Source organism: Macrobrachium nipponense, chromosome 19 (genome assembly GCF_015104395.2).
Source record: "Macrobrachium nipponense isolate FS-2020 chromosome 19, ASM1510439v2, whole genome shotgun sequence".
NCBI lineage: Eukaryota > Metazoa > Arthropoda > Malacostraca > Decapoda > Palaemonidae > Macrobrachium > Macrobrachium nipponense.
In genome coordinates this window covers 80,694,777-80,719,054 of record NC_061088.1, presented here as the reverse complement: position 1 = coordinate 80,719,054, position 24,278 = coordinate 80,694,777, and the positions used below count along the sequence as shown (strand labels likewise).

The window sequence follows — 24,278 nt, the reverse complement described above, 5'->3', positions numbered from 1 at the left end:
TGGCGTTTCTTTTTAAAGTGATTTTGGATGGAGGCTTCCCTCCGTTCCATCCAGCGAGTACATTCATTGTTTTTTTCTAATTATCGTATACCAATCCATTCAAAAACTTATCCTTCATGGGTATTTACAGCTCGTTATCTTGCAGTGATTCAAGGCTCATAGCTTGCCCAGGGAATCATTCCTGTAATGTGGTTTTTATCACATAACAATACGCAAGCATCTATTAACGTAGTTACGGCGTGAAATTGTATGATCTTATACCGTAGACTTTTTCACGTGCTTGCCGCGAGGGTCACTGATGCCAGTGGTATTTTTGGCAACCTAGTAACAGCAGCGCGTAAAATTCTTGGAGGAAAGAAATCATAAAAAGTAACTGTCACTTCTAATGGAAAGATAACTTTTAGCCGTTTTGATACCAATTATATAGCATAGATAGGTCTAAATTCGAAAATTATGTAACCGTTCAGTTTATCGCAGAGCACAAGATGTCGAAAGTTATCTTCGTACTATCATTGATGTGCTGTCATGAGCGTTGAAGTTTTTCCTTCTTATCTATTATATCATCTCTTCGTGTATTTACATCAAACTGGATGATGGAAATCTAGACCTATACGCAGAAAAACTCGAAGTTGTTTAACACAAGTGATACCAGATTGAGTTTCTGGAAAAAAAGAAAGAAAAAAAACTAGCTTAGCGTGAAATACCATAGATTCTGACAGTCTGACATACTATATTTATTATGTTTATATTCGGCATGCTTTCGCGTCCTTGCTAAGGCTTTCATCGCAAGAATATTCGGTTGGCGGTGAAGCTCGAGAGATGGAACTCCAATCGTGAACGCGGAACCCCTGACGTCACGGCGTTGTGCACCAATCACAACCGAGCGTCGGGCCAAGCTGACAGGCCGGAAACCTGAACAAGTGCGTGAAAACAATATAGTAAAAGGACTTTCTGAAAGAAAATCGACTCATACGTGCAAAAGGTAAACGATATATGCTCATGTGAAGTGGGATTGTAGCATTATAAGATGGCAGACTCAGGGAAGCTTCTGGTAAGCGTTAAAACTTGAAGGTAACCGGGGAAGGAAATAGACGAACTGGTAACCGCTTTCGGTCGGCCCCAGCCCAGGGGCACAGAAGAAAAGAGAATCGTCGTAGAATTTACGTCAGTCTACGAAACGAACGTCCACGAGAATGGTGTGTGTCGCTCTTGCGCACTAGTGGTGCTTAGTGAGTGAGTGATCGGTTCAACCCCCCTCTTGTTTTTGGGGGCCGTGAAATATTATATTATTCATATCAGTGGATTTACGATGAGAAAGTGAGTGTCCTACGCCGGGTTTTACGCACGGACTGATGGATGTGTGAATTTAATTTGGGATCTTTGCTATGTTAAGTGGTGAGTGTATTACTGATATTATGCCTTTTTCACGAAACAAGAAGTGTTGTGTAGTGTAAGTGTAAACTTTATCCTGTCCATTAAGATATACCTACTTATTGTCGTATGGTGAAAACTTTATATATATATATATAATAATTATATATATATATATATATAGATATTATATATATACATACACTATTATTGTAATTTTAAGTACCTGTGCTTCAGATACAAATTCAGTCATAATTTATGATAATATAACCTACAAGCTATCAAGTCGACATAAGATAGTGAATGTTTGGCATTGTTAGATTTATATCGTAGCTTCGGGTGTTTACCTTATATCCTGCGTTATCATGAAGGATCTGAGTTAATGAAATTCTAAGAGACTATATATATATATATATATATATATATATATATATATATATATATATATATATATAGCTTTCCCTTCAGTTTTTATTTGCCGGATGTATGAAACACTCGCGTTTTAATTTTCTCTATCAGCATAGGATTTTGTTTACACATTTTATGGTGTGCAAGTGTTGTATTAAACGTGTTTTCTTGATTACTTTGATAAATTAACTTTTTTTGTGGTGGTTTTGTAAATAGTAGGCCTAATGGTAATCATCACTGAAAGTCTTAAAGTGTAGGTTAATTGCATTTTTTTTCCAGGCTTAACGTTCATTAGTTTATTTAATGACTTTTATGCATCCATATTGTAAAGGATACTATATGTCGGAAGAACATTGGAACAATTAGAGTAGGGGTCATCGGTAATTCTGTCTTGTACAAGTTTTTTGGGGACAATTTCCGTCGCCCTTTTCAGAAAGTGAAGAGGCTTCTTTTTTTTATATGAGACTCCATAGGTCAGTTTCCCTTCCAACCATAACAGTACCCAGGGTTTGTTGTCCCGTTTCCTCACGAGGCACAATTCCTCCAGTCCCACGCTTCCTCCTCCTCCTCCTCCTCCTTCCCCTGTCCCGAAGTCCTATCCCTCTTGTAAACTCGTCCAAACACCCCCGACAGTAGTACTACTCTCTTCTTCCGACCCCTTCTCTCCACATTCCCCCCACCCCCACTACTCCATCTACCCAGCGCTGTCTTGTAGTTCGCCTACTTTGTTTACACAGAATAGCTTCCTTTTCCTCTTTCAGTACCTTTCGCCATGAATTAATTTAAGAGTTATCGCTTATCTTTCCCACTGTTTACTTTATGATATTCTTCTTTAGGCCCAATTAGATAAAAAATGGCATAAATTTTAAATTTACTAGGTCTGTTAGATTTTAAGTGTACTTAACCGAATTGATTTATTTAATTTAATCGATGTAGCTTTTATAGTAGTCCTGTTAATTGCGATGTTCGGGGGGCAGAATCGTTTCTTTTCATTATGAAGTAGGCTACGTAATTTTCTTTTTTGACAATATAACCTTGACCTAATGTATACTAGTCATGTTTTGTATTACTTATGGTACAAAATGTTTAAACTTCTAAAGTAATGTTTTTTTAGTGTTAGTCCGTCACAATCTGAAAACGTGAGCTTTTTGAACTAGTGTGTTTTGGAAGCCATCGCATATTTCATCTCTTGTTTAACTCTGCTCAAGTATTCAGCGAGGTTAACCCTCGGCATCTGCTTAACCGGTGTTGTTTTCTTTCAACACATCCGGCTGTTGTTGTTCCTTTCAACACATACCTGACAGTGCCGGCCAACACTTGGCTTATGACACGGGACATATTGTGATATTTCCTGTCTGACACATTGCCTCTCTCCCTTTCTCTTGCTTGGGTGAGGTTAACCATCATCCTTGTATATTTATAGGGCGTCGAAATGTAGTTATTTTTACCCTAGGGGCGTCGAATTCAGTTATTTTTATCGTAAGGGCGTCGAATTGTAGTTCTTCTTATTATAAGTTATTCAGTTGACACATTCACGACAATGAAAATCTCAGTATATACTGAATACGCTGTTGCTTACTTTCTTGGATGTCATTACTCATTTTTTTTTATTGTTGAATTTTTTTGGGGGGAGGGGCTCACATCATTCGTACATGATTTATAGCCTAAGTGTCCCCTGACATTGTAATACAAAACAGCATAATTTTGGATGCAGTTTCCTGATGGGTTCGTAAATTACTATGTAACCTTGAATTCCAGTGTCAAATTTGGTTCAGGAAAAAGAAAGTCTCAAAGACTGGACTGGCAGAGATCAGTGTTTCATCAGGAAACTCAATGAAACAGCATAATACTCAAATTAGTTTATACGTTATGAAAAATGGTGCGTTCTTTGGTCATTTGAAAGTATTCTGCTTTAAGTAGGTGATGATTTTTATTGTAGAATTACGACACGAATGTCTACTCTTTTTGCATCGTTCAAACATCCATCTACAACTGTCTTGTTCCTGTTTACAGAACTTCAGTCGCGTCTGGCTGCATTTTTTTTTTCTTCCTTGTGTATGTCTCGTTAAATGTTCGACCGCTGTTGCCGGTAGCGATGCAGTCAGTCACTTAATGATCGCTTGAACCAGTCGGTTTAGTATCGTGCTGTGGCTTTCACGGTTAGACGAGATACGAGATAACATCTTCTATTTGTTTCCACGAATAAAGGATCCCGTTAGGAGGTCAGCATCCGTATTGATTTCCATTGCGTCTATACTGTTATAACGAGCATTGCCTTAATTACGTTTCTTGATCATACGCTAGCAAGCTATATCCATCACAACAAGTTGTGATGTGCCTCTCCGAGGCCTGATGGCGAATAAATGTATGTTTCTTGGTATGTTTCTTGCCTGGTGTTATTTTCTTTCGTGTTATGGTTTGCTGAGAAGACATGGTAACGTTTTCAACGACGAAAAGACAAAGGACACAAAATTGTGTAGTCAATGTTCATATGAGCAGCAACTGGAAACTGACATTTCTGTTAATTGTTGGGAACTAAGATTTAATGATGATTCTTACCGTATTCATATCTGGGAGTATAGAATTAGTGGTGATTCGAACTTGATCAAAAGAGCGCCAAAAAGGATGGTAAGGTTTTAATCTTCCTTTGATTTATTCTGGTTACGTTGTCTGTTAACAGTTGATTTAGAATTTAGATATTGTGTGGACGTGATCGAGCACCCTTGATTATTTATACCTGCCTTTGTGACTCACCTGTTTTTTGATGTTGTGTTTCAGCAGCTGGCGAAGATGCTGAAACACGTCGCCTACCGTTCGACCTCATCCTTGGGCAGGGCGTCGACCGACATGACCTGCCGGAGTTCGAGTATGAGCCCGGATACCATGAGCCTCAAGGGCGACCTGCCCTCGCCGGATCTCTCCCTCAAACGCCCCTCCGTCATATCCCAGGACGCCATGTCTCTGAATAACGACCCCATGGCGGACAACATCTCTCTCAAGGGGGACATGTCTCTCAAGAACTTCTCCCACGACACAGTCAGCCTCCACTCCACCATCAGCTTCACGTCGCTGGCTACTGGGAGGTTGTCCTCCAGGTGCTCCTCCACGGCTTCCCTCAACGAACAGCAAACGGTGAGTAAGCGGATGTTATTTACTCATTTCCTCACGACCTGATTTCCTATAGTTACTTCCGTTTCCATTAATCGAATTGACAAAGGTCGGAGTCGTCATTTCTACATTTCATTAGACTCATTTTTCATCTCTCCCACTTTTCTGAGTATAAAAATTGTTTTGAACGCATTTCTTGCTTGCTATAATTGCAGGCAGCTTTGCTATTAAGGCGATCGTTAAGGGCTCGTGGTGTGTCATTTTCTTCCTTGTAAGGAGTAAAAGATTAGGAAAATCGTCCACAGACAGATTCAACATTTTCATTCTTCCCTTTTGTGTGGTAATGACTGATGGTGATGCAGATAACTCAGAAATCAGTCCAATGCTTAGGCAGGTGCATGTAAGAGAGAGAGAGAGAGAGAGAGACCTTCCCAATGTCAACAGACAAAACTGGTTTCAGACTACACAAAGAACTTGAAGGACTAGTCTGCTTAACCTTTTTAAGACTTCGGTACCCTGGTAACAAGAATTGCATTTGCTAACGGGTCGTGTGGGAAACTTTGGAATTTTAAAATACATGAGATGATATTCCCTCTCTCTCTCTCTCTCTCTCTCTCTCTCTCTCTCTCTCTCTCTCTGCCCGTTTGACTTCCTGTTCATTTATCTTCTTTTATCGTTAATGAGATATGTGTTTTAGTGGGACTGTCTCTTCAGGTTTTCATTTCTTCTTTATTAGGTTAACACGAGTTCCGTGTACTAAGTCATCTGCACTACAACCTGTTTGGGTTATAATAAGGCCGTTTTGTTGCTCTCTGCAGTGAATGAGAAACCTTGTTGATTGATAGACTTCCTTCGTATGTTTGGTGGTTAAGAGCCACCTGCTTTCCTTAGTTTTTTTTGCGTTTTGATAGTGTAGGCCTAATGCAGGTTCAGACTGATGTATTGAAGTTCCTATCAGGGGGACATAAATTTTATCTTCACATACTCTTAATACATATTTATTTGTCAATAACGTTCGATTATGCTGTTGTGTTCAAAGTCTCTTAATATGAAACTTATTCACTGGAATAAGTTTCATAGTCTATGTAAGTGTCATTTGGTCTCTGAATGCCACTGGAATAAGTTTCATAGTCTATGTGAGTGTCATTTGGTCTGAATGCCACTGGAATAAGTTTCATGCCCTAAAAGCCAGGCGTGACAGCTCACGGAAGACGCCAGAGAGCATTGTATTGACGTATCTGGAAGGTCACGCCCCAGAACTCATCATGATATGATATAATGGGTACGGTGGGGAATGGGTTTCGAGCAGATTGGCTCACGACCGGTCCCGTTCTACGTAATAGGCGGTGGCAGCGTTCTTGAGGATAATTTCATTCGATCAATTTGTGTTGGGTTATTGAACGATGCCTTTTTCGTCATTATTTATTTTTATTTGTCTCCGTTCTGTAGGATAATTTCGGTTTATTAATGTTTGTAGATGTTCTGTATGTTATGTGAAACTAGCGCACATTTTTATAGTACGATGAATCATCTGCTTTTGATGGCGGAATCATCTGTAACGCGAGACTATATATATGCGATTTGCAATTAACGGTTTTGGCTGCTACTGTGTTTGATAGAATTATTATTTACCAAACGGCATTTGTAGACAAGCCGATCGTTTCTTTGTGATAGTACGTATTTGCAGTATTCCTTTGTGGTGTTCCAAGTTATAGCCGCCAGACGAGTAGAAACGATTCCGGTAACCATCTTCCTTCCGTCATCTTGCGTTTTGCCGTAACTCTGTCATTAGGCTAAGTAGGCCTCAGGATGTAGGTCGATGGGAGCCGCGTATAATCTTTCCCCCAGTGTGGTATTTCTCAAATCTCTTGACTTCTCTCATTATCTGTAAATAACTGATTTTGTGGGTAATTAAATGAGAGTCAAGTAGGAACACATTAACATTTTAATTAATTGATGCTTCGGCGTTCTGGCAAGCCACAGGGATTTTCTACGTTTCCTCTTTATGCGTTTTTGTGCGGGCGACTTGCGGGCGCGACTGAAGACCACAAAATGGTGTTCATACCAAAATCCTTTTTACTATTTTCGTTGTTTTATTTTTTTTTCCCTTTCGTGATTATATATTGTTTCTTTGTCTTGCGGTTTCATGGAAGAAGCGTGATTGATCAGTTCGTTTGTTTCTCCTTAACAGTTTTGGTCGTAGTAGTAAAATACGAAAACCTTTGAACTTTGTGATTTCTAAAACCTAAAAATAAAAAGGATTCGAAACTTATTCAGTCAGTATTGGAAGGTTTTGAATACCTTCCTTTTCTTATTATTATGTTATTTTTTATATAGTAGATTTTTATATAATAGTATCCTATAGGTGAAAGGAAAGTATACATGGCATAGGCCTAATAATAATGTAGATTATCTATCTATATGTGTATGAACGTTCTTTTAATTGATATTAAGGAAGTTTCATACAACTTCTAAATGTCTCGACTTTTTGTTTTTATATTTATGTATCTCAGTCTATTGTTATACCACCATAGAAAACGGAAAATTCTCTCTCTCTCTCTCTCTCTCTCTCTCTCTCTCTCTCTCTCTCTCGTGCTCACGATTAAGCACGAGTAATTAATGGTTTGTCTATTGCGTAGCCAGTTTTAATGGATGTTTAAAATTCCGTTTTCATGTCATTTATTCATGGGGGTGGTTTGCACATCTGGGTGGTTGGTTAACCAAATTAGTTCAGTGTTCTTTTAATTGACGGTTTGGGATGGATGTAGTAGGTCGTTTCGAATGAATTAGATGTCAAGAGTCGTTGCACATGAACACAAATAAAGTGTATGTACTTATGTTTATTCGATATATATATATATATATATATATATATATATATATATATATATATATAAAACTTATCCTCCGTTTGTACGTAGAACTGACTAAAAAGCCTAGTGCGTTTTTTTTTCTCACAATTGCTAAGGTTATTTTAAATAAATGTAATACGTGACCGTCATTCCTTCAGACGCGAACCTCTACCTACCCCTTTCAGGCTTCTGAACGCAAACCCAACTTCCGTCCAGAACATGCACCGAGGCAATTCATTAGGCTCCATTTGATCCCCATCTGTCAAACCACTAGGGTCGTCCCTTTAGAGTAAAATAGCAGGTAGAATGATATAGCTTCTAATATTGGGGAGCGGAGGTGGGTGGGATGGCGCGCCAACCCCATTAACTTTCGCCCAGAAACTGCGCCACCAGTCACGAGCTCTTCCTCGCTGCTGGTGCTTTGGCTCGCCCTAGACCCACATTTTCGACTGCTGTTCCTCTCTTCTCTCTCCTCTCCTCTCCACTCCTCTCTTCTCCTTTCGTTGCTGCTGCTTCTACTTTTCCGTCTACCTTTCCCCTTGCTTTTCCCGTAGGTTTGGAAGAAGTTCCAGCCACTGTGGGAGAGATGGGGCAATAGACGAAGCAAACAAATGAGATGGATGACGCCCGTTTGAATTTTATCCATCTAATTCATTTTAATTTTCGACGAACTATTAGTGTTTTTTTAACATTTCCTCACGGGGTAAGTAGAGTGACTCTTTTTAGAAGGACTGTTTATGTTTGTACACAAACTTTTAATAAGTATCAGGAAGCCAAAGTATTACGATTAGACACTCTAGTACTAGTTAACATATGGATGAAAAGGTTCATCAGCAAGGCACTCTCTCTCTCTCTCTCTCTCTCTCTCTCTCAGTGAGACCACCACCTTAAAGGCTTGACAATACCTTTAGTAAGATCACTTTCCAGTAGTGTGATGAAACTTATTGATACGAAAATTAGATATACTCTTGTTTCATTAAGGATGTTTGTGGCCTCATTTCCGAAACAATGGACATGGCATGGAACGTGAGAAGTGTTTAGAAGATGCTCCCAGAAAAGAGAAAATGCGAAAAGCGAGGAAAGAATGAGAAACATAAGAGAAAAAGGGAAGCCCTCGAAAGACAGACAATTGGATATTTCACCTCACAAGAGGCACCGCCCTCTTGTGTGGAGGAGGAAATGGGCGCTCCCTCCCCCCCCCCCCCCCCCCCCCTCCCTCCTTTGGGGAGGTGTGGCCTTCGTCACATCCCCTTTCTTTGATTTGACACTTCCTTCATTATCAGCCATTTCAAGACGTAATTTCTTTTCTCTCTCTCTTTCTCTCTTTCATTTATTTATTTTCTTCGCCCCTGGCGTAATTTTTAAAAGTATTTTTGGGGCGTGGTGGAGGCGGTGGTTGGTTGCAGAAAATGATTATATAGAGAAAAATATCCTAGGAATGAAATTGGATTGGCCGTTTGGGTGATTGAAATTGGATTGACCGTTTGCGTGATGATTTAAAAGGTTGTAGGGAATATCCCGTTTCTGGAATAGAAGTAGGATACTGGAGACAGATCCTCACCTGGAATCCCCCTCCCCCTTTTTTTCTTTCTTTCTTGCTTCCAGCTGTTCGTAATGATATTTGTTTCTCCGCAATTGTTTGAAATTCCTCTTGACGCGCAGTAATCCCTCCTTGGAAATGTATCACCCTTGAGGGTAGTGGATACTTTTGTGACGCAATAAACTACAGAAAGTCGGTCATTCTTACCGCCACTGGAGTATATATTTTGGGAGTTCAAAATGTAAATGTATAGTTTCTTCGAAAATTGGGACAAAAAATAAGAAATAAAAAACGTGTATCCGTCACGGGCCTCAGTGTGCTAAATGTTTGTGTGTGTGTATCCGCTGGTGTGGTATGTACTTAAATAATTGTGCCGGTCTGAGATAGAGAGACCGAGAGAGACCGCCTGTCAAACTTGACTGAAGACAAGTAGTAGTAGTTCTTGACTTCTCTCTCTCTCTCTCTCTCTCTCTCTCTCTCTCTCTCTCTCTCTCTCTCTCTCTCTCTCCTTCTTTACGTTTTAGGATCTTTGAATATTATTCACTCATCATCATATCTTCAGTAATTTTCTAAGGTTTCGTCTTGATGGTCTATTGAACTGATCTTTTATTTTGAAACTATTATTATTGTTTTTTATTAATTTTGTTTATTCTGTGACATTTGGGAAAAAGAATCAATTTTGCATATTTTGTACCATTGCTTTTATAAATCTATAAACTCTGCGTGATGTTCGGTAGAAGATTTATTTTTTTCTTCAACCTACCTCGATTAAAAAAAAATTAAAAGCCTGCATTTGAGAACGTGGGCTTCAGTGCTTGCAAGTAGCCACTGTAATTCCGTTGTAGGAGAGCTCGTAGTATGTAATTTGCCCGGATGCAGCATGTTCTCTCTCTCTCTCTCTCCTCTCTCTCTCTCTCTCTCTCTCTCTCTCTCTCTCTCTCTCTCTCTCTCTCTCGCAGGGCTCATATTTAATTTGTTTAGACGCAGCGTGAGCTCTCCTAGGGCTCGTATGCATAATTCTCTCTCTCTCTCTCTCTCTCTCTCTCTCGTTATAGATCAAGACTCCTGTTTAAGTTTATCGTCACATTACCTTGTGAAGTTTCTGCAAAACACAAAAAAGTAAGAACAAAAAAAGTTACGAAATGCGTAATGATGTCCCGCCCCATTGTAAGTGTTGTTCACGATTAATTGGTGAATAGAGGACGTTACACAAAGCGTCTTTGAGAGGAACAGTGAAGTCAGTGGGCGTTACGCAAAATAGATTCTGATAAAAAAAAATAAGGGGTGGTAAGGGGTGAGGCGGGTATGGGGAGGACGAAAAATCCAGCATCATTCTCTCTCTCTCTCTCTCGACATTCTCGGGAGGTGACGAATCTCTTGAAAGGAGGGGGGGGGAGGTGTTTGTCTTTTGTCCTTGAGAAAGAATTCTCTCTCTCTCTCTCTCTCTCTCTCTCTCTCTCTCTCTCTCTCTTTGTGTGTGTCGTTTAGAAAAGACGAGAATTAGGGTGGTCCGAGTTTTCGGAAGAGGCTCGGTTGGGTATTTGGATTTTTAGAAAGTTAATCGATAATCCTAGAACTTCCATCTTTGTGTACTTTTTGTCCCCTTGAAAAAAAAAATCCCTCAGATTTTCGCCAATTTTTTTTTTTTTCGGAAAAATGCCACAGATTTTCGTCGATACTTTCTTTTCCTCTAAAAAATCGGACTGTTTTTCGTAGATTTTTTTCCCCGGGGGGGGGCGGGGGGGGGGGCCGGCTGGGGGGTTGTAAATGCAACGGGGTATTCAAGTTTAATCTATGTCTTTCTAATACGAAGAATCTCGGTTCATTATCTGCATCGTCGTCTTTTAAATTGGGCGATGTTAAACTGTGCACTGGGTGATGTGAAGTCGCCCCCCCCCCCCCCCCCTTTTTATTTTATTTTATTTTATTTTATTTTTTTTTTTTTTTTTTTACCTCAGAAATCGAGAAAGCTTTGTTACCGCGACGTGTGCAGCATTGTTGTACCTCACGTACCGGGTTAAGCATTTGAGAAAGACGTGCGCTTATCTGTTGAGACGCCAGGTATTCGTATGAACATTAGAAAAATTATCAAGCCTCGTTTTATTATCGTGCCTTTTTTTTTATTTTTTTTTTTTCCTCCAAAATTTTATGTTTCTAATATTTTTCCTCAAAATATTTCCGGATTTCACACGAGAAACTTTTCAACAAGGTTGAAGTTATTGTAATCGAGGACTAAATTATTTTCCTCTCTCTCTCTCTCTCTCTCTCTCTCTCTCTCTCTCTCTCTCCTCTCTCTCTCTCTCTCTCTCTCTCTCAAGCGTAGCATTAGTTTCCTGTTCGCTGCTTCCTTTGCTCACGCTTTCCTCCTAATTCCCGTCCTCCCCTTTCATCAATTTTTTTTTTTCACTTTTTAATCCTCTTGAGGATATTTAGTGGGTGTCCCGCGCGTGTCCCGGAGTCCTTTTGTATAGATAAAAACTGCTAAAGTGCCCAGAAGGGTAAATTGTTCTGACAATTTTTTACTTAATCCCACCCACAAGAAGTCTCTGGCGTGACTTAAATTTTTATGCTTTTTTTGTTATTTTTTTTTTTTTTTTACTTCGTGGAGTTGAGACTTTTTTCTCTCTCTCTTTACCCTATGTCTATGGGATGTTTCGCTTAGTTTTTTTACCTTTGCTTGAGTTTTTTTTTTTTTTTTTTTTTTTTTTTTCTACTTTGGGTGTAGAGTTTTGTCGTTTGTTTCTCTACTGTATGTCTATGGGATATGTTTCGCATATTTTTTTCTTCTGTGCATAGTTTTATTTTATTTCATTTTTTTACTTCAGGATGTTCAGATTTGTCTTTTTCATATAAATTTTTCTGTCTGCGGCATATGATACTAATTTATCATTGTATTTAATTTTCGACTAAAGCTTTTTATTATTTTCAACTAAGGCTTTTTATTGTTTGTTTCCCGTAAACCACATGCGTAGTTTATAAAGTAAATCCAGCATTTTAATTCTATATCTCTCTTGAAGAGGTAGGCAACTACGTGTTACGAAGATTAGACAATAGTCTACAGAAATGTGTACCTTAAAAGACATGCATTTGCATAATTGCTAAGGCAGATGACACAACAGCAAGATAATGACAGTGTTTGGTGTGTAACCTATATATTCTATTTCTGTTGCCTATCTTAGTTACGAGGTTGTGTCAAGATACCTGCTCACTGACCCTGTTCTGTACACTAGATAAGAATTGACAGATTTTATTTCACATTGAAAACTATTCTACATAACCATCAACCTCGCAAGTTTGCCCGTGAAGTCAAGAATACGTAACCCCATTTTTTTCCACGTTGGTCGTAGCGAAGAGAGATAAAACGGTGCTCCGGTAATTGCCCAGACTTGATTGTTATACTTCCTTGATTGTTCAAAGTTCCTGGCTGGCTGGCAGGCAGCGCAGAGGGGGAGAACTCGAACGAAGAGGAAATCTGTCACAAAACTCGACCTTTGACAGAGAGAGAGAGAGAGAGAGAGAGATAGAGAGAGAGAGAGAGTTTTGCTATTGTTTTCATGGTCTTGTGATCACGGAACAGAAGACGCGTAATTGTAGTAAGTTTGTCTTGTGATTTAATCGCACGTACAAGGGGCGGGGGGGGGGGGATTTCTATTGCTGGAAATGGCGTTCTTTGACGTAGTAGAGGCTTCGTTCTGTTGTGTGTATTATGTATTTGAATGTTTCGTGTAAAGTTGATCGGAAGGTGTATATAGATTATTAGCACGCGAAGTTCTTTTCCTGTATAGTCAAAGGAGCATAGCGAGCTGATGAAACTATTTTATAGTAATAATAATAAATCATAAAATACTTTTTATAATGTTGATGCATCCGTTAGTTTTATAATAAAAAATAATAATAATAATAAATAAATAATAATAATAATAATAAAAATAATAATAATAATAATAAAAATAATAAAACATAAAATACTTTTTATAATGTTGATGCATCCGTTAGTTTATATAATTAATAATAGTAATAACACACAAAAAAAAAAAAAAAAACACACACAAACCCTTCCTCTAAAAAAAAAAAAAAAAAAAAGTAAAAAATAATAAATAATAAAATAATAATAATAATAATAATAAAAATAATAATTAAATACTTTTTTTAATGTCGAAGCACCCGTTAGTCTTTGTACTTGACATTCTGTAATGGCGCAAGCTTGGCGTAGCCTTGATCAGTTTGAAGTGCCTGTTGTTGACTACAGAGTAAGAGAGAGAGAGAGAGAGAGAGAGAGAGAGAGAGAGAGAGAGAGATTAATGCTAGGAGCGCAACTGACGCAACCGGAAATAGCAGAAGCTGATCGAATGGCATCATATCAAATCATTGGACTGACGAACAAGAGTCGTGACCTCACCAAACGATCCGCTCGCTCGCTCCCTTTCACCGCCTTGGCGCTCCGGAATAAACTTTGTCTCTTGTAATTGAAGAAAATGGGGGAGAGAAAAAGGAGTAATTACTTGTATCATCCAGCCAGCCTATTTACCCCCGCCATACATCCTTCGGAAGGACGGATGATTGAACAAATGACTTTAGCCCATCACGCGGTCTTCGAAAAATAAGCCTTCCTTAGATAAGCCTTTCTTCCATCCTTGACCCATATATGCAGATGTCAGGACGTCGATTAACATCCGGAATAGCACCTCTCAGTTCACACCTTTCTGAGTATAGCTACTGTGGAGAGACGGAGCCCCGCGCGTACCTGAGACATATAACTGCGAGGTATCGTTCGGCTTTTATAGAGGAAGCTTATCCAAGCGCGGATATTTGCAGCATACCATCCTGGAGGATGCCAGGGGCGGCTGGGACGCGTTGCTTTGTTTACCAAACGGTTGAGAGATAAGTTGGTACTTGATTGCATTCCATTGTTAAACGAAAAGACTTGAGAACTAAGGGGAGAGAATATGACCACCTGCGGTTATTTCGTAATCTCAATTTGAAACAGAGTTTGAAGACATGTTCAGAGCGGTTTACGTGACAAAAAATGCCTTGACTAGTGGAACAGAACAGTTGATATAATCAAGTAGCAAGTGTAAAATAGCGTTTTTGTGAGAGAGAGAGAGAGAGAGAGAGAGAGAGAGAGAGAGAGAGAGAGAGAGAGAGAGACACCGTTAGACTAATGGGTGGCCTTTCGTCTTGTCTTACAACCAGACCTCGTGAGTGATTACGTTTTCACGCCGTCATATAATTATTATCTAAAGGAGAGGAGGAGAGGTTTTTCGGGGGCGCGGCCGTTCCCATCCGAGGTCAAACTCGGCGAGTGATACTGTTTACGTGCATTCCAGCCTAAGGGGACGGACGTGTGTGTGTGTGTTTGTTTGGGTAGTTGCCATGGAAAGATGAGGCGTGACACTACTACTGCCTACGAGCGCCTCAGTGGCGGGGTCGGCTTGTTGTTGGCATGCCACCTCGGTGGCTGCGAGTTCGATTCTCGGGCATTTCCATTGAGGCGTCAGAGATATGTATTTCTGGTGATAGAAGTTCACTCTCGACGTGGTTCGGAAGTCACGTATAAAGCCGTTTGGTCCCGTTGCTGAATAACCACTGGTTCCATGCAGCGTAAAAATACCATACAAACAAACAAACAAACTATTGCCTGCGCTCGTTATTTGTTTTTGTAGGTTTTAATTGAACGCTGGGATACTCGTCAGTTCCGTCACTTGAATACTACGTATAGCAGCCAGTTCAGCGGTGATTTTCGTCTTCGTTTTAGCGTTGATGTCTTCAACGTTGCCTTTAGCTACGTGATAAAAAAGAAAGCGAGTTAACCTTACTTCGAAAATATGTCCCGTAGAATTAGTTGTCAAGTCATCAATCCTTCCTTCCAACCTACAGTTTCTTGCTTGCGTTATCAAACTCGTCATTACTGTGACATGTTCACTGTACGACACTGATTCGCAGAAACCGTGGTGGGGGCAGATAGTTTAAATTGCCGTAATCCAATTTGTTTTGAACCGAACTGGAACTGTGTTTGTGTTGATAGATGGCGCAGTTGATGAAATTGCATTTGCGGTGAGTTCGTGTATTCGAATTTCTTGGATTGCCTGTGTAACAGGTTGGTTGGGTACCCTCCTCCTCCTCCTCCTCCTCCTCCTCCTCCTGCTGAGTTTGTTTCTTAGCTAACACCCTTGTTTCACGTTTGCGAGAGAAGTGGAGTATTTAATCAACACCTTTGCGTCACAAAAGAGTGTCTGTTATCAAGTTTTTTGTCTTCAAGACGAACTACAGTGGCGTTTGTGTTATGTTCAATCTTTTTCTGTGTACAGCAGAGATCGTCCCTTTATGAATAGGCTTGAGAGTCAAGATGTGTGTCACTTATCTACCAACGGCGTTCCTGTCAAACATTACGGTAATAATGTTATAAGGGAATCCCTAGTGACAGTTTCCCGTTCGTGTCTCCTCGTTATTTTAGGTACTTTTATTGCCATATTTATATATGAAGTTTTAGGTACTGCCACAGGTAACACACACACACACACACACACACACACACACACACACACACACATATATATATATATAATATATATATATATATATATATATATATATATAACTAAAAAGAAAACTATTGAGATGGCTACTTGTCTGTCCGTATGTTTTTTTTCTCTCCGCCCTCAGATCTTACAACGACTGGGGCTAGAGGGCTGCAAATTGATCGTAGATTATCCACCCTCCAATCATCCAAATGTACCAAATCACAGTCCTGTAGCCTCAGTAGTTTTGATTTTATTTAAGGTTAAAGTTAGCCGTGATCGGGCGTCTAACACCGCTACAGATACCAACAACGTAGAACCACCACCTGGCCGTGGCTGAAAGTTTCTACAGGCATAATGTTCTACAAAAAAACTCGATTCCGTCAAATTCAAAGTATATATATATATATATATATATATATATATATATATATATATATATAATAATATATATATTATATATACTATATACTGTATATATTACACTAACCAGATGTTGTCCAGAGTCCTACACGTAAGTCTAGGCCTAAGTCGGTCTTGAGGCGTTAAATCGAGGCAATCAAGTGTAACAAAACACCGCGGAAGGAAAGGGGCGGGTTATCATGGTGGCCTAGGTGGGCGTGATGGTATATAAGTCTAAAAAATGGGCTGACAGTGGGAGGGAAGCGTCGTTATTGTCTGGACTTTAGTTATTAGAATCTTTTCTTTTTTTTTTACTTTAGTAAAGTTTTTTTTCTCAGTAATTTTTTCAAAAAAGTTTTTTAGTTTCGCACTTTAGTTATCAAAGTTTTTTTCTGTTTACTTTAGTTATCAAAGAAAAATTTTCTGTTTATATACTCTAGTTATCAGAGTTTTTTTCTGTTTACTTTAGTTATCAGAGTTTTTTTCTGTTTACCTTAGTTATCAGAGTTGTTTCTGTTTACTTTAGTTATCAGAGTTTTTTTCGGTTTACTTTAGTTATCAGTTTTTTCTTTTTGGTTTAATTACCATACTTTAGTTATTAGAGTTTTTTTTCTTTTTGGTTTAGTTATCAGACTTTTTTCTTTTTGGTTTAGTTATCAAACTTTTGTCTTTCTAGTTTAGTCATCAGACTTTTTCTCTTTAATTTAGACTTTTTTCTCTTTACTTTAATTATCAGACTTTCTTCTCTCTAATTTAGTTTTCAGACTTTTTCTTTTTAATTTAGTTGTCAGAATTTTTGCTGTTTTAAGACTTTTTTTCTTTTTTCTATAATTATCAGACTTTTGTCTCTTATTTAGTTTTCAGACCTTTTTTTTCTTTTTTTTAGTTTAGTTCTCAGACTTTTTTCTTTTATTTTATTTAGACTTTTTTCTCTACTATAATTATCAGACTTTTTTCACATTTATAATTTTCGATGACATGTAAAAATCCGCAAAATGACTGAAAGCTCTTGGTCTTAAACCACTTTACATTATATATATATATAGATATATATATATATATATATATATATCTATATATATATATATTCGTGTAAATGAGAAGATGTATTTAATACCCCAAAAAATAAATGGACAAAAATTTCTTTAGATATAGAGCCTTACTTATGCTCAACCCTTGAATGACGTAAGCATTGTCATTATTGTGGTTTATGTATATATATATATATATATATATATATATATATATATATATATATATATATATATATATTGGTTTACCTCAGCAAGAATGTCGTGAACTTAAGTCAGTCTTAAAGAGAATGATGTCTTGTTGTAATTACAAAAGAGAGAGAGAGAGAGAGAGAGAGAGAGAGAGAGAGAGAGAGAGAGAGCCCAACCGCCTGTAGCGCTGAAATGATGAACTAGCAGGGGTCTGGGGCGAGTGTCGGGGGTGAGGGGGGGGGGGGGGGGGGGGCGGGGGGGGGGGGGGGGCAGTGCCTGGGGTTACTGGATGTTCCGCTCTTTGTTAACCTTTCTCCTTATAGTATATATACCCTTTGGCTATCCTGCCCCCACCTACCCAACAGGCACATATATGTTCGCTTGACCCTTTGCCTCGTAAACTCCTATACAATCTCGTATACAATCTGTCATACTCAGCTCTCTCTCTCTCTCTCTCTCTCTCATATATATATATAATATATATATATCTCTCTCTATACATACATATATATACATACATACTATATATATATACATATATACATATATATATCATATATATATATATATATATATATTTATATTTTATATTTGTTTATATTTATATATATATATATATATATATATATATATATATATATATATATATATATAGAGAGAGAGAGAGAGAGAGAGAGAGAGGAGAGAGAGAGAGAGAGAGAGAGAGAGAGAGAGAGAGAGTGTATTATGTGCACGGACCTGTAAACATACATCTTTATGTAAACACTCGATATAACATATACAAGTGTAAGTATGATTTAGTATTAGATTTTTAGCCTTTATTAAGTGGATTTTTTTTTTTTTTTTTTGGTAGCTTTTAATGTTTAGTTTCGTATTCATGTTATTCAAGTGTTTTGCATCTCGTAAGTAACAGGTGTTTTTGCTCCTAAAAGTTTTACCTGGTGTTTTTTTTTTGTGTGTGTTCCTGTCTCGCTCCCTTCAACAGCTCGTACCTCAATTTACCCTCCCCATCTTTCTCTGTTAATTTCCTCCCTTCCTCTTTCGCCCTATCAACCCCTTCCCCCTCCCCCTCCCCTCACCCCCTCCCACCCCCTTACCTGTCCGCCGCCGCCGCTCCTGTTGCCCAGAAGCTGTGCCCGGAGCGTCGTGACCTCCGACTGACTTAACCTCCCGAACCCTTCAGCTTTTTTTTTTTTGTCACGTGACCCGACATTCTTTCCGCGACCTCCCCGACCACCTGGGGCTACTGGGGCACCACGGGCGAGGTGAGGGCATCGAGCGATGATGATGGCTTTTGCGTAGAGCTGCTCTGGCATTCCGACGGCGGCGGCGCTGCTGAAGAAGAAGCCCCTGTGTAAAAAAGAAGAAGAGGGCAATTTGGTGATCTTCGTTGATACCGTTAAGCTTTTGTCTAGATTGCATCGCTTCGTGCTTGAGAATTCTGGATCAGTTGCTTATATATATATATATATATATATATATATATATATATATATATATATATATATATATATATATTTGTGTGTGTGTGTAATGAAAGATCGATTCTACAGGGTGTCCATAAAGTCCCAGTACCATTACAAGTATTTATTACTTTAATGGTACTGGGACTTTATGAACACCCTTTGTTACTTACAGTTCTCATGAAAAAAAATTTTCTTTTTTTATCCGTGTATCACCCCCTCATGATAGCATATAAAATTGATTCGTTTATGTTTACAGGCATTTCACATTGATTTTAATGAAGGTCAGTATTAATTTTCTTTTTATTTCCCGTCCTTTTCTCAGACGCCCGTGAAGGTCTACCTCCGATCCCTGAGACCCGACTTCGAGTACAAGACGATGAAGCTATCGACGGCCACCACCTGTAGACAGCTCATCGTCATGCTGCTGACGAAGTTCCGTCTCAAACACCGCGACCCCAACCTCTTCTTCGTGACGATGGAAGTCACCGTCAGGGCGTCCGGGGGCGGCGCCCCCACCAGGCGGCTCTTGGTCCTGGACGACCAGGCCAGGCCCGCCGAACTGCAGCAGTGTCGGCCCAGGGGAGACGCCCGGTTCAGTATCGGGGTCCGAAGGGGGGGTCTCCTCAGGATACACGACTCCATACTTATGTCCGGGGTAAGTCTGCCTTGGGCACAGGATTGACCTCTCTCTCTCTCTCTCTCTCTCTCTCTCTCTCTCTCATTAAATTTTCCTGAAATTTAAGATTTTTCCTAGATAATGACCTCCAAGAGTTATAATCTGGTATGTATCCACCTTGCACTGTGTTTAGTACAAGCCACGTTGGTGATTACCGTTAAGAAAATAAAAAAAATGACTAAATATAAAGATAGTGACCCCCAAGAAATATTAAGTCATAGACAACGACCCCCGAAAACCCTTTTGGGGGGCCGGGGTCACTATTTAGGAAAGGTCCGGAAATTATTATGTTGAGAATGCTAATTAAAATATTTTCTCTTATCCCTAACACAGTCCCAGTACAAGTCACTCTTGGTCTCGTATCGCACGACGGCCGAGGAGTTGGTGCAGCTCCTCCTGAACTGTTACGGCAACAAGGAGAACCCCATGCACTACTCCGTTCACGAAGTCAACAAGAATCCTTACACGGACCGGCCCCTACGTCCGGATGAGTGTCCGCTGAGCGTGCAGAGCGAGTGGCCCAGAGCCACCCGCCAGAATTATGCCTTCGTCCTGCGTCGGAATGTGTCCTACGCCCTCAGTCTCAAGTCGAGGGTGAGTGCCTTGCTATTTTTATGAGAGGGAACTTGTTTTCTCTGTTTTTGTGAAAGGGAACTTCTCTGTTTTTATGAAAGGGAACTAATTTTCTCTCTTTATGAAAAGGAACTTCTCTCTATTTTTTGTGAAAGGGAACTACTCTGTTTTTCTCTCTTTATGAAAAGGAACTTCTCTTTATTTTTGTGAAAAGGGAAACTTCCTCTTTTTTAGAAAGGGAACTACTTTTCTCTCTTTATGAAAAGGAACCTCTCTCTATTTCTGTGAAAGGGAACTTTCTCTGTTTTTCTTTTCTTTTTATTTTTTGAAAGGAACTTCTCTTTATTTTTGTGAAAGGGAACTTCTCTTTTTTATGAAAGGAACTCTTTTCTCTATCTTTATGAAAAGGAACTTCTCTCTATTTTTGTGAAAGGGAACTTCTCTGTTTTTCTCTCTTTATGAAAAGGAACTTCTCTTTATTTTTGTGAAAGGGAACTTCTCTGTTTTTATGAAAGGGAACTACTTTTCTCTCTTTATGAAAAGGAACTTCTCTCTATTTTTGTGAAAGGGAACTTCTCTGTTTTTCTCTCTTTATGAAAAGGAACTTCTCTTTATTTTTGGTGAAAGGGAAACTTCTCTGTTTTTTGTTTGAAAGGGAACTTAATTTTTCCTTCTTTATGAAAAGGAACCTTCTCTCTTTATTTTTGTGAAAAGGAACTTCTCTGTTTTTCCGTCTTTATGAAAGGGAACTTCTCTTTATTTTTGTGAAAGGGAACTTCTCTGTTTTTATGAAAGTGAACTACTTTTCTCTCTTTATGAAAAGGAACTTCTATCTATTTTTGTGAAAGGGAATTTCTGTCTGGTTTTGCGAAAGGAAACTTATCCTCTATTTAGTGAAAGGTAAATAAATTCTTCTCTCTTCTCTCTATTTTTATGAAAGGGAACTACTCTTGTTTTTATGAAAGGAGAAAGGTAACTTTATTTTTACGAAAGGGAACTTCTCTCTTCTCTATTTTAATGAAATGAAACTTATTCTCTCTATTTTTATGAAAAGTAATTTCCTTTCTCTCTTTTTTATGAAAGGAAACTTATTATTACCGAAATTATTAATTGCAGATTTAACCTTCATATTTTTGTGTCCAAATTTTAATTTTTTATTTTTTTTCCTTCGTCGAGTAGGTCTCCTGGCGACGAAGTCTCGACCAGTCGAGCACCGACACCGAGTCTGAACACGAGGACCACAACACAACCATCACTAGTCTGCTGTCGAGCTCGAGCGTGTCTTCGGCCTTGAGCATATCGTCTGAAGGCAGCTTGTCCTCCAACGGGTCGTCGTCCTCTTCGGGAGTTTCGTCGACCTGTTCCTCGGCGCTGGCCTCCCCAGTGGCCTCGCCCATCAAAAAGCCCTCCCAAGTGAGCCCTATTGCTTCGGAGGTCCCTTCCTCGAGAACGGCATTAACCTCCAAGCCCCCAGCACCGCCGCCGGCGTCCGCCATCTCCCACAGCAAACTTATCTCCTCAAGTCATTCAACCCCGACCTCTGCCCCTACCCCAGTGCCAAGAACAATACTTAACACATCGACGCCGAGCGGCTCGGTGAGTGCCAAGCCTGTAGCGGCACTCGTGAGTACTGAGAGCCATACTGTCCCTTCTTCCCCTCCAGGGGTATCATCTTCATCAAGTTGCAACGGCGCCGCCATAACGACCGTCACGACTTCTACCCCTAAATCCTCCTCCATCTCCTCCTCCTCCTCCTCCTCCTCGTGTTCCCTTCTGAGTGCCAAGGCTTCCTCTTCCACTTCTTCATCTCCAGCCACAACGAATTCTGTGTCACCGAGAGAGGCTCAAGTGCCGCCCGTGGCTGATGGCACTGTTGGCGCTGCCCTTCCTACGTCTACTCCTCCTCCTCCTCCTCCTCCCTCTCCTCCCCCTCCGCCAGTACCGATGAGGAGGACCTCTTGTTGCCCGAACTACGAAAATTGCTTCTACATCTGAGTTTGATCTTCGCAGACTGATGCATGATACCAAAGATTAGGTAAGTGCGTGTGCGCGGCCATTGTTTGTGTTCCATATCGCTGTATGTGTGTGTGTGTGTGTATATATTATATATATATATATATATATATATATATATATATATATAATTATATATATATATATATATATATATATATATAATAAAAGGAGACCATAAAAACGCCAAAATACAGAGTACTTTCTATATGTTGGCATTTTTTATGGGTCTCCTCTTATTAGATGGAATTCTATTGTAACAATATTTTACCAGTCACACACACACACACACACACACACACACACACACACACACATATATATATATATGTTTTACAGTAATGTCTTGTAAATACTAATAATCTAATATGATCGGTATGTTGAAACACTGTGGCATAACCACTGTAGTTTCCTTTTTCTTATTTTATTTGGTATTGATTTAGTACAGAATTGTAGTGATGACTTTTGACAATCAGTTAATGTGATTTTTTTTTTCTCTCGATCGCAGGTCAAACCTCGGAGTAGCAGTCATATTCCTACAATCGCGTATACAATACCAGTGAGTGGCAAACGTTAACGTGTAAGAAAGAAGAGAGTATAATACTTACAAAAAGATATATATGGATTATGTAGGCGTAGAGAATAGTATATACACATCTGATACTCATTTACCTATAACTCGTAGAAAGCGGCGGCCTTCATTTAGAGAATGCATCTAGTATAAAGGAAAAGTTTCAGATCATTCTTTGGTGCTCTTAGTCGGCTTGTGATTGTGAATGAAGAGAGGTAGAGAGAGAGAGAGAGGAAAAAAGTTGCGTTGCGTCAAAAATATGAGAGAGGAGATAGAAAATTGAACGCGATGGGAAAGGTCATTGCTGAGGTCACAACGGGGCCAGGCACTTGAGGGCACCCGACGAACAATATGTGACCCTGAACTTGGAGGAAGAAGAAGAAGAAGAAGAAGAAAGAGGAAGGTGGAACTGTTCTCCAGCGGCTATGCTTCCCACCGAGTTCGACTCGAGTGGCGTTACCGTGTTGGAAAGAAAGGCGCGCACGCACCCTTGGCGCCACCGTGCCCTTCCGCCTAGGATATATACCCCCTGAGGGCGAAGGAAGAGAAGATGGATATAAATAGCCCCCTGAGGTCAATGGCTTTGAAGGTTTTGTGTGCTGTCGTGAGGCCTCGACCTGATGATACTCGAGCCTGTTTTCGTCCTCCGAGTGGGACATGGGAGATGATGATGATGCCCCGAGATGCTGCTGCTTCAAGATGAAGATGGTGAAAGGAAGACTTTATCTTATATAAATACGATAGAGTTTCCGTCTCTTTGTGCTTTTTTTTTTGTTGGTGTCAACGTCTCTGTCTCTTTAGCAACTTGACCTCTCTCTCTCTCTCTCTCTCTCTCTCTCTCTCTCTCTCTCTCTCTTTCTTTCTCTCTCTCTCTAAATGAGAGATTCTCTCAATACCTGGTCATAATCGTCCATTATCTGGAAGGAACAACCCCAGTTTAATCTCCTCTTGTATCAATATTAAGCTTTGCGGAGTTTGCTCCCTTCAAACCCCCCCCCCCCCTAACCACTTAGGAATTCGTCCAAAACACATAAACAGACTCACACATCCTGTACTAGGGGTCTGTCCCCCCCCCCCTGCCCCCAGGCGAAGTTTCTTACCTCTTGTCCCTCCGGAGGTCAAGTCAATGCCGTGTTTGAAAGCAGTTTGTTTGTGCTTCCTTTGACAAAGGAAAAAAAAGAAAAAATAGAAGAAATCCCCTTATAAACCCCCTTTGTCAAAAAAAATAATTCCCCTAATAAACTCTAAAAGCAAATTAATGTCAAAATCAGCGCAAATTACTTGTGTTCTGGTTATTGTGAACCTCTCTCTCTCTCTCTCTCTCTCTCTCTCTCTCTCTCTCTCTTACATCTACTCTACTCTCTCTCTCTCTCTCTCTCTCTCGAGTATTATTATTATTGGACTTTGGCAATGGGAACCCAGTGCGCAGCCATCATCATTATTATCCCACAGCCTGGAAAGGTCGAAGAGGTGTTGTGTTAGTGTACGTACGTGCCGGCGTGCCTGCGCGCTCCAAGTCCCACAGAGCGGGGACGGAGGAGGACGGAAGTTATGCCA

At 39.7% G+C, this 24,278-nt stretch overlaps 1 protein-coding gene across 2 annotated transcripts; it reads left to right on the top strand.

Annotated features, from left to right (window-relative positions):
- Positions 1–1,155: 1,155 nt before the first annotated feature.
- On the top strand, positions 1,156–23,593 carry LOC135218526 (polycomb protein Pcl-like). Of its 2 annotated transcripts, none has more exons than XM_064254902.1 (6): positions 1,156–1,395; positions 4,561–4,911; positions 19,211–19,543; positions 19,898–20,158; positions 21,317–22,172; positions 22,659–23,593. In XM_064254902.1, the coding sequence occupies exons 2-5, from the start codon at positions 4,570–4,572 to the stop codon at positions 22,130–22,132; spliced, it is 1,752 nt and encodes a 583-aa protein (XP_064110972.1). In that variant the 5' UTR covers positions 1,156–1,395; positions 4,561–4,569; the 3' UTR covers positions 22,133–22,172; positions 22,659–23,593. The 2 variants fall into 2 exon arrangements, with proteins under 2 accessions (XP_064110972.1, XP_064110963.1); XM_064254893.1 differs by having other exon boundaries at positions 4,558–4,911.
- Positions 23,594–24,278: the final 685 nt, after the last annotated feature.